Genomic DNA, 10,643 nt, shown 5'->3' with positions numbered 1-10,643 from the left:
GTTTTTCTCCCTGTCACTCCAGTCTCCTCTTTTTTTAACCTTTATTTTGTACATCTTCCTTGTGAATATGAGACTCTTTATATAAAATCCTGCTTTTTATTTATTAAATCTACTGAAACAAAACTGTGTTACAGTCCCTGTTGCTTGATGGTCCTGTACAATAGCATTTAAACCAACTTCTACCACTGACATTTAACATGTTATTAATTTCTTTTCCTTTGAACCAAGTCATCTGTCTTACAGAAATTTGAGTATTCCTCCAGGTTTCTGACAGGATATGCTGATTACAAAGCAGCTGTGGAAATGTGAACCTCCTGTATGAATTTTGTGGAAACGGGATCAGAAGGGCTGCTGCTGCTTTGGCTTTACCAGAGGTGGGTCCCCTTCCCTTAGCTTGCCACTGTGCAAAGGCAGATACCCCCCCCACCCCAAACGGTGAAGATGTGCTTGCAGGGGGCTGGGGTCTTTCTTCAGGTGCCGGTCCTGTTGCAACAGAGGATCTGAGCATGGAAGGAGGTAAGGAATGAGCTGTTCCTATCTTGCTTGAGTAGCTCACTCGGTCTGGAGCCTGCACTTCTTGTGGTGCTGCAGCAGTCCCAGCTGCGTGTCTGCTGCTCCGTGCGGGCGTTACTGCTGTCACAGCCACGGTGGCCGGAGCTGCAGGCAGCCCCTGGCTCTGTGCTCTGCGATACACGCGGTGAAGTGACCGCTTGCCCTGACCAAGGCACCTGTCCTGGCTTCCCAGCTGCCTGTACGAGGGGGGGGTCTGTCTGCTTCAGTCTTTCAAGGTAGTGTATGACTGGTAAGGAAATACGCGTCGCCTCAGGGGTTTAATAGTGTCCTCTGAAAGTTGCTGGTAAAAAGAACTTGCTTTACAGAAAGGAGCCTCATACTGTTCCTGAGCTTTTCTCCTGTTGATCCTCCTGCTTAAGTAAACAGGAAAAAACAGTGTGTTGCCTGGGCAAAGCCTGTGCAGCAGCCAGGCTCTCCCTCGCATTTGTAACTTCTGACACGTTTGGGTTGAGTGTCAGTGGGGGAACAGCAGAACGGGACTGAGGCAGCAGGGGTCTGCAACTCCCCTTGCTTGAGCAGCATGAGGGGGTAGCGGCAGCATTTGCTTAGTGCTTCTGGGGATCATACCCTGCCGGCCACCTCACCCTACAGGTTGAATTAACAGGACAGGACCCTGTTTATAAACAGATCTACCGCAGTCGGCATGCAGCACTCGCAGTGCAGCGGTCGCAAGACATCTGCGTCGGGCTGCTCTCTGTCTGGCTTTAGCCTGGCTCCCGTCAGTGGGTGTTAGGAGTGTATGTAGGCAGCTTGTTGCAGCAAATTCCTCCGAGTGCATAGCTTCCAACCATTCTAACAATCTTTATTCTAACAATTGTGACTCTTCACTCGTGGATGCTATCAGCCAGTGGCCTGTGCTAACCATGAAAACGAGTCCGCGCAGCAGCAGAACAGAAATGTCTGTACAGCAGGCGGTGGGAGGTTTTATCCTCCCAGGGTGTAGGAGACAGAAGAGAAAGTAGGGGTGATTGGTGATGGATCCCCCAGGGAGGAAGGGGGGGAGAGTGTGTGGCTGAGCGACAGGACAGCTGTAATGAAGGCTTCAGCCAGGCAGTGAGTGTCTGTGTAGCATACAGCTTGGGGTACACGGACCACAGTGCTGGAGCAGAAGCTGGGGGCGGGGGGGCTATGCCAGACACCCTCCTGGAGTAGTAAAGCACTGGCACCAAGGGCCCAGGTCATCCCTGCTTGAGTCAGAAACTCGTGGTGGACCCAGTTACGATGGGTCTATGTGTCCTGTGGCCCAGTAAGATGGATATCTGTGTCCTGTGGCCCAGGTAAGATGGGTATCTGTGTCCTGTGATAAGCTACTGGGGTGCTGGGTTCTGTTGTTTTTTCTTGTTACGAAGACCAACTTGGCTATGTTACAGCCAAGAGCAGTGGTGCTGCAAGTTTCCTTTTCTGATAAACTTTCTTCACTGAGCTATGCTTCTATGAGCTCTTGAGCTCAATGGCAGCGTAAACTATATATTATACTAAACTATACATTAGCAAGCAATGTCCCTCAAAGAGGGGATGGAAAAACCATGCCCAGAACAAACAAAAATGACCCCACAACCCAACCCCTTCACTTCGCTTTTACTAACTTTATGAGGTAGGTAAATAAGATAGCAATTTAATGCAAAATTAAAGCTTTTCTGCTGGTCTTTTATAACCCAATCAATCCTGCTGCAGTGTTAGTTGTGCTGTTACTCTTAAACGGGTGGAAAAAAAACCCCATCAAAACCAAACCAAACTCCAGCCCTCCTGAGTGGGCAGAGTCTCCCCCCTCCCTGCACATATCCCCGTAGCTATGCGTGCTTTCTACATAAAACACCAGAACTATCCTGTGTCCCACCAAACCCCTGCTACACACAAAAAGTACAATAGCATCATAGAAGCGTTCAGGTTGGAAAAGACTTAAGATCATAAAGTCCAACCATTAACCCAGCACTGCCAAGCCCACCACTAAACCATGTCCCTACGTGCCACATCTACAGGCCTCTTAAATACCTCCAGGGATGGTGACTCAACCACTTCCCTGGGCAGCCTGTTCCAATGCCTGACAACCCTTTCGCTGAAGAAAATTTTCATAATATCTAAACCAAACCTCCAATGGAGCAACTTGAGGCTATTTCCCATCATTCTATGGCTTGTTCCTTGGGAGAAGAGCCTGACACCCACCTCGCTACAGCCTCCTTTCAGGGAGCTATAGAGGCAGTAAGGTGAGGCCTCCCCTGAGCCTCCTCCTCTCCAGACTAAACACCCCCAGTTCCCTCGGCTGCGCCTCACAAGACTTGTGCTCCAGACCCTTCACCAGCTCCGTTGCTCTTTGGACATGCTGCAGCACCTCCAGGTCTTTCTTGAAGTGAGTGGCCCAAACGTGAGTGACACCAGCCTTCGAAAAACAACTGTATCTCAATGAGTTATTTCAAAACTGAAAGGCTTCCCTTCTCCATACTAGCCCTGCACGTGACTCCACAAAAATTTCACAGTTCTCTGCATGTTTGTTTTTGTTTCAGTTCCCCTTTCAGCCTTCACACCTATGCCATGGAAAACTGCAGACCGTTTTGGCAGCTGCTCCATCTTATGGCTCAAATAGTAAGTAGAAAAATATGAATGAGATTTTGAAATTTTTATTTTGTTAAACAAAATTACAAGAAAACTATAGGTGGAGGAGTTTTGCACTGACAAAATTATTCAAGTAGCTATAAACAAAGTGAGTTTACCGATTTGAAAACTGAGCAGGTCTTCCTTTACTGGTTAACAGTAGCTGAAACAAAGTAATTACAATTCTGCAAGCCACAAGTCTCACTTTGTCCACTAAAAGCTGATGGAAATGGAATAAATCAGTCCTTAAATGCAATCAGCTGCTAAGCTACTGAGAACAAATTCATCATGAAATAATTTTGCCTCCTCCATACTCTTTTGCGTGATTAGTCAGGTGCTGCCTCTGCTGCCATGAAAAGTAAAAATACCCTCCATCTCCAGGGCCAGGTTTTTGTCCCCGTTGGTTGATTTTTCCCGTTTTCTTTAACGCCAGCCCCTGCCTTTTTGCCATGCGTTGACCTGGTGCCGCCACTCAACGAAACCAGGCTTTGGAGCCGGGACCAACCCTGCCCCTGTGTTGCGGTCACAGCTCTGAGGCCCTCTGTAGCCTGGCACTGAGCTGCTTTAAGGGGCAGGTAATTAATATGTTTATCTTATAGCTCATTTCTATTGCAGGGAAGGGCTTTTCCTCTTAGTTGGGAACCAGCTCACTCCTCCAAACCGGTGTTCTTAAGCCCTGATAATGTCCTTCATGCTCAGTGCAGATCTCCTGACCAGAACCAGTACATCGTCTTTATTACAGACTCTGCCGTCTATTACAGGAAAAAATCTGCCACACGGTTAACAGAGGCTGTGAGTCAAATCTACCATGACCTCCCAAAGGCTCAGGGTGATAAAGCTTTCATCAGCTCCAGCCAAGACTATGTCTGGTGAACAAAATGTTCTGCAAGAATGATGCGCCTTCTATAAACATGTTTTTCTGGCAGGGTATGTCCTGTTGTTTTAAAACTTGGAGAGACTGACTCAGCCTGGCTCCTGCAGGAGCTAAGGGAATGCAATGGGTGGAAGGGAAGGTGGGATGTAAGGGGGTGCAGAGGATGGCATGTGAGAAGAAAAGCTAAAGAGGCCAAGCTGAGCCCAATGCAGCCTCTGGCATGCAAAGAGCCACTGCTGTTAACCAGTGGTTTACAGAAAGTTTGTGTGTGTATTGGCCACCTCCTTTGGTCTGTTTTTTGTGCCAAGGCAGTTTTCCAACATGTCTTTTGTGGGTAGGAAGCTGTCGGTACTAGTGACAAATTGCCGTAGCGCATTCCTGCCCAACAGGCGGCATTTTTGCTCCTCCTGGGCAATGCTGTCTAACCTGACTCCTCAGATGTGCCTCAGGCTTCCCTGGCACACGTGATGAACAAGCCCAGGCAGTCCCATCCCACCAGGCGGCACAGCTCTACCAGCTTCCCAAACCTGGTCCCATTTTGGAAGCGGTCACCCACCCGCACAGCTCCCGCAGCTGCCCCCAGCACAGCAGGGCTGCCCTCCCAGCAAAGCTCGGCCAGCTGCACCGCCTGCACCGCCATCCCAAGTTTGATTTGCTTGTCAGCTCCAGACAGAGTCCAGACCCAGCGCACCCCACACAGGGAGGACTACTGCTTGGTCATTTTGCTTGTCATGATCCATTCCTCCATTCCCTTTTCATGCAGAAACTGAAGAAGTTGACCAAAACCATCTCGCTCAGCCTGTTTGTGGCCGTCTGGAATTTGCTCTGAGGATCCATGAAACCAAGATAGTCCTTCCACCTTTGAGATGCATGGACCACACCTTGGCTGAAGACTTCACAAATGACTAGGGTTTCAGCCTTGTTCTTCTGGTTGTCCTTGGGTGCCTTCTGGCCCATTTTCTGTGCAGGACTTAGTTTCCACGTGCAGACTGCCTCAGGGAAGTCCCTTCCTTTTCCAGCAAAGGCTTTGTAGTTGCTGGGCTCAGCCAGACCTATTAAGCATGCACGTGGTTACCTGCTGCCTTCCAGATGAAGGTCATGGCTTTCTCCTGGGTGTTTCTCTACAGCTGACTGAGCAGCAACCAGCCCAACAGGCCCAGTCACTTTCCCACCTGAATTCATCTGTGCTCGTTTTCCTTGCTGTTAATTCTGGCACCATTTCTTCAGCTGATGCTATCCCATTACAGTCTGATTTTATCTCCTTTGATCTCCTCTCTAGGACTATGAAGCAACCTTTTTCTTTTAAATCACCCAGAGTAGGCATCCAAACCTGAAGACTTCTACAGGGTGCCTGAAATGACGTGGTGGTGTTTTTTGATGGGCTGTCGGGTGTTGTATTCCAGTATTAACTGCTGCTACTGTCAGTAGCGTTAGTTGTGCCATGGCAATGCACACCACCTTGGACTTTTGGCTCAACCGAGAAGCTTGTGCTGTTGCTGCCTGTAACCAGATTATCTCAAGGAAGCTTGGACAGTCAATGCAGCACAATGCAGGACTATCAAATGCAGCTACAATAAAATGCTTCCTATTCTCCCTAGCAGTGAAAGCTGGAACACAGGCTTACTGCAGCAGCAGGAGCCAGCCCTGTTCAGTTCTAGATGTTGCTGGTGCCAAATGCACTACTCTGGTCTCTTCATTGGTCCAGGATCTCACCATCTTTCTGAAGAAACAGGCTCTGTCCTGCTGAACGCTGCTCTTCCTCCTCTTCATTCTGAATGAGTGAAGAAAGTGCCAAGGATCTGTCTTTCTCTGCCCTCTTTACTCCCATTGCTCAAAACTTCATTTGATAGATCTCTCCTTCTGACTACAGCTGTGGTGCTCCTGCCACCCAGGGAAACACCTTCTCCGATGCACGGGCTGGTCAGTCCTGCTGCTGCCCTTGGGTCCCCTCTCTAAGAAACAGATCATGTCTTACATATTATGTGTCTTTTCTTCCACAGGTCTTCAAATGTGTCATGGGCCCATCTCCATTCCTTCAAGACCTTCTCAGAGGGAACACGCTGCTGCTTCTCCTGGTATCTCTGACTGTAACTCTAATTTCCTTTCTGATCAAAGGTTCTCCATCACTTAATACTCTCCTTGCTGACCACTGCTCCAAATCTACTTGCAACTCAGGAAGCTTTTCTTTTAGCTGCCTCAAAGAGCACAATCTTCTTCCTCCCAACTGAGGATAAAGAAGCTCAGTAGGAAAAGCTCTTGCTGCAAAAGAAAATGCCAGAATACTAAGGTGAAGCATAAAGTATGCACTGAGCAATCATAACAACAAAGCCGTGCAAGGTATAAAAAGTATGCAGGTAGAGTAAGTGCAGCTTCCTTCCTGAAGGGAAAGCCAGGATGCAACAATACCTAGTGGATGGGAATCAGAAGAGTAATTCCAGAGGTTATTCTGGATTAATTCTCCATTCCTAAGCATATAGGTAATTTAAGCAAACGGAAAAAAAGCTGGGTTTAACCTCCATAGGCTCTTGAGCGATACACATCTATCTTGTCCTCATCACTGTAAACAAACAGCCAGGTTTATTATACTCTAGGTTTCAAAGTGTTTATCCTCATGGTTCCCACTGAAATGTTGGGCTGGTGAATAAAACCACAGAAATTAAGGTCATGAGACAGGGGTTCTGCGTTTTCTGGTACATTATCTGGGCTACACTGGGCAAAACATTGATACATCAACTGTACCTGCACCCCAGCAACAAAAAGTACTTTGGGGAAGCTCAGCTCCTGTTGGCAAAGTAGTTGGAGCACCTCTGACTGCTGAGGGCTCCACAGGCATGAGGAGGGGAATGACACCTAGGACCAGAGAGACGGGTGCCCAAGCAGCTCACGATACAGATGGATAGCAGTTGAACTCAGGGGGCCTCAGCGCCGACCTCTCTAAAGCAGCACAGTCATCAAATGTGGACCCTCATGGCTGACTGCTAAAAAGGCTGTCTAAAAGACTGACATCTAAAAAGTCCATCTACTTTTTAGATGGTGCTTTTCACCCGCCTGGATGCTCGAGTCCCCTCTGTATTTCTGTGCAAGCGCGGACATGCAGCTTCTAGTCCCTAGCAGCGTTCTTCCCTCCTCCTCCTCAGGACAGGAGCAGACCTACATCCCCCACGGAGCAAGCCACATTCGCCTGCAAATGCTTGAAGCCGGAGGAGCCGAGGGATAATACATGCCCATGAGGTGCAGGTGCCTACCCCCTTGTCCAGCTGGGCTGCAGGGCTGGCCAGCTGCCCTACCAGCCCAACACCTCCCACCACCCTCCCCTGCCCCGCAGCCCCTGCAGGGCCAGCGTGGGGCTGCCCGGGTGCCCCCTGCACACGTGCCAGTGCCCGTTTCTCACAAGCCCATCACTGCCACGGGGCGCAGCGGGGCTGGATTTCTTAGCTGTCAGCTGAGTCCTTCTGCAGGCACTATCGACAAATGAACTAATGAGTCCACAAAAGATGGGTGATTTTGCCCCTTCTCCTTCATCTTTTTAACAGAACAAAATGAGCTTCCTAGGAAAATAAAAAGGAAAAGATGACAACACATTAAAAAGGAACCAGCTTCCAGAAACACTTTGCATTTTCCACAGACTTTATTGGATTTTACATGGCAATACACAGTAGTTACATTGCCCTCCTCAAACACGCACAAATTAAAATACCCCGGTGGTATCAACTGTGTGCACACGTGCGCAGTAAGCTTTCTGACTTTATCACTTGCTTTCATATTCCACCCCCATAAAACAACCAAGGTTCAGATGATAGGCAGCTGCAAGGGGATGACCTGGCTTCCAAACAGTGAGCGCAGGGAAGGATTGTTCAGAGCAGAAAGCTGCTCACACTGGACTTAAATAAACCATCATCTGCCATTGTTGATACGGTTGCTAATAGCACTGGACTGAAAAGAAACCAGAGAGTGTTTGTGCCTATTTCAGCACATAATGTTGCATTGCTAGCCCCCTTTTTTCTTCCCCTGTGAATATCACAAGTCATGTTCACTAGCCAGTGTCTAGTGAGAGTGAACCTGGAAGAATACTTCTGCTCAGAAGCCTGCCCCATGTCTTCCCAGTGCTTCTGCAGCATTAGGGAGAACAGGGTCTTAAGTTTAGCTTACATGTAAATAATAACCATATGCAGAGTATCCACAGAAAGAGAGCCCTGAATTCACATCCCAAGCATCTGCACCCTAAAGCTGATGGCAGGCGTGACAAACATGTTATCTCTGCCTGAATAAAATAGCTCAAACACCCCCAAGACTGCAGAGGAAGAAACAAGTGGCCACAAATTATTGGCAGACAGGAATTAGTCAGGAACATTGAATAAAGCACCAGTTATGATCTGTTTGTAGACAAAAGGTGAGCAGCACAAACTCTCTGACGTATACATTATGGATTGTTTGCCTGGCTCCAGTTAATAAAGAGAAAAAAGCAGCACCTGATATTATGTACAATACAACCAGTCCACATCAAATTTTTCACCTTGGTACACATATAATAGCCTACACTGCACATCCTTCGAAGAACCAGGCTGGTAATAGCTCATCAGGTTACAATAATATAATGCTAGAATATGTCTCCAATCTTATCCCAACATCTGATGGGAGCTCCTTGGGAGCCCCTGAAGGAACGTTTCTTCCTTTCCTAGCTTTGTTAATAGTGTTTCAGGAATAACCACAAAGTCTGTGCCAATCTAACATCCCTTGCACCACACCAGCAACGTGTCAGAAACAATCTCACTTCCAGCAAGGAGAGCAATGAAATGAGTGACAAACGCTTGGTAAAGCAACACACCACTGCAAGGAACAATTCCAGCTGTACTTTTTTTGCCTTTACAAAGCAAAGAAGCTTCATGCCATTGTGCTAAAATACATGCAATGTTCAACACCATACGCGTAACCACTGTAATAAACAGTTCCTTTTTTTTTTTGTTTGCTTTTGGCTAGGACACCTCGCAGTACTGAAAGTCTGAAAAAAGATTTCCACTGGCTAGTTAGGATTTTTAAAAATCTGATGATCTTCAAAAGCAGAGGAGCTGTACTTTAAGAAGGTAAAATGATGAGCAACATGTTTGATATTTGAATTTTGGAGGAAAAGTCCCACTTTAGGTTTAATATTATGAAATAATATATTTCCTATACATTTCTCTATATAACTTTATCTTTTTGCAACTACATCATCTTTACATTAGTCACAGCACAGAAATATCCCTTCCATACGCAGGGAGTACCCTCAACTTTAAGGAAATTTTTTAAGTTGTAAGTCACAGAAGTTTTAATAACCTTGTTTGAATGCTATAACTACTGCTGCTGGGAACAAGAAAGAAGATGTTTTAATACGTGCAGTTTCCGTAGGAGTCACTGCTAGAAGAAATGTGCTTTGTAATTGTTTCATCCCAAATGGAAGATCATTAAACTGTGCACTTAGTAAAAAGCAATGAAAGCAAACAGTTCCAAAGGTCAGCCTGCCTTTTCCAGTAACCAGCTGGTCTGCAAACTGGCATAATTTTTTTACAACCCTTTCCCCTTCCCCTACACCTTGGACTTTCCATCACTCTATCTCAGAAAATTTAAATTCTTGCTTTTATACGTAGTTCATACACTTCTTTTTTCTTTTTCTTTTTTTTTTTTTTTTTATAAAACAGTATAAAAATAAGAGCAACAGTCAAGAACTACCAGAAGGTTTATGCATGGCATGGATGACTAAAATCCTACATTGGATACTGTAGGAAGGGCAGAACTGGTATTTGTGCCAAACAAATGCACTTGGAAAAGAGCAGTAATGTCTTTTTTCAGCTGAAAGCCTAGAGAAAGCTGATGCATGATATCTACAGATGCAATACTTCTACCTAAAATCATCTGTTATTTTGAAACAGTATAAAGGGTTATCTGAGGCTGTGAATAAGCAAAAGGAGCACTATCATACCACATACATTTAAATGCAACACTGAAACATATCACCAGTTTGTACATTAAATATAGTAAAAACAATTACCATTCACCAGTGTCTGGGTGTTTCTTATGGCAACTTTAGAGTAGGCACCTTTTTTTTTTTCCTGCCTTTTTTTTTTTTTTTTTTAAATCTCTGTGCCTGCCAATGTTACTTCTAACAAACAGAAGCAAGAGCAATGTAATGTACATGATTTGCTGCCCGTCACGTGTAATGATGACGTTTCTTGCACATAGAGAAGTGAACCTTTGTCAGTGCCTGGTGGTTACTGTCACACGTTAGAGTCCTCATCTGTTATACTGGTGCTAGGAGAGCGAGTTGCAAAGTCTTTAAACATTTCATCTTCTTTCAACATGTGCTAGAAAGGAAAGGAGGGAAGAGTCAAGGTTCAGGCCCTCACAACTGAGATCAGGAACCCAGGATGGTCCAGCCCTGTGCCTGGCAGCAAACACCGCTGTCAGCCCTGCCAGCCACTGCTTTGTTCTGCTGAGGATGTTTTTCATTCACACTAGTGACAAACCAGCTCAGTGCTGTCTGCTAGCCCTAACAGCTCGGGAAGCACAGGCTGTGGCTGGGCTCCCACCCAGAAAATGCACTGTGAACCCCAGCTGGAGCTCACCACCCAAG

General features: G+C 46.5%; 2 protein-coding genes across 8 annotated transcripts in view; both read right to left on the bottom strand.

Annotated features, from left to right (window-relative positions):
- Positions 1-144: 144 nt before the first annotated feature.
- Positions 145-7,496, bottom strand: REP15 (RAB15 effector protein). The gene is given in 2 exon segments (XM_056339141.1): positions 145-4,795; positions 4,798-7,496. Coding segments are annotated over 2 exon segments (510 nt in total). The 5' UTR covers positions 4,994-7,496; the 3' UTR covers positions 145-4,481.
- A 149-nt stretch (positions 7,497-7,645) lies between these two features.
- The window catches only part of PPFIBP1 (PPFIA binding protein 1), a 119,624-nt gene continuing 116,626 nt past the window's right edge, over positions 7,646-10,643 (bottom strand). For all 7 annotated transcript variants that reach the window (XM_056339134.1, XM_056339137.1, XM_056339132.1 and 4 more), the window contains one exon: positions 7,646-10,374. In XM_056339134.1, coding sequence (XP_056195109.1) covers positions 10,288-10,374 — 87 coding nt within the window. In that variant the 3' untranslated portion in view covers positions 7,646-10,287. The remainder of the gene's footprint in view (positions 10,375-10,643) is intronic.

The sequence above is a fragment of the Falco biarmicus genome, chromosome 5, assembly GCF_023638135.1.
Source record: "Falco biarmicus isolate bFalBia1 chromosome 5, bFalBia1.pri, whole genome shotgun sequence".
Classification (NCBI taxonomy): Eukaryota; Metazoa; Chordata; class Aves; order Falconiformes; family Falconidae; genus Falco; species Falco biarmicus.
This window is presented reverse-complemented; position numbering and strand designations above follow the sequence as displayed.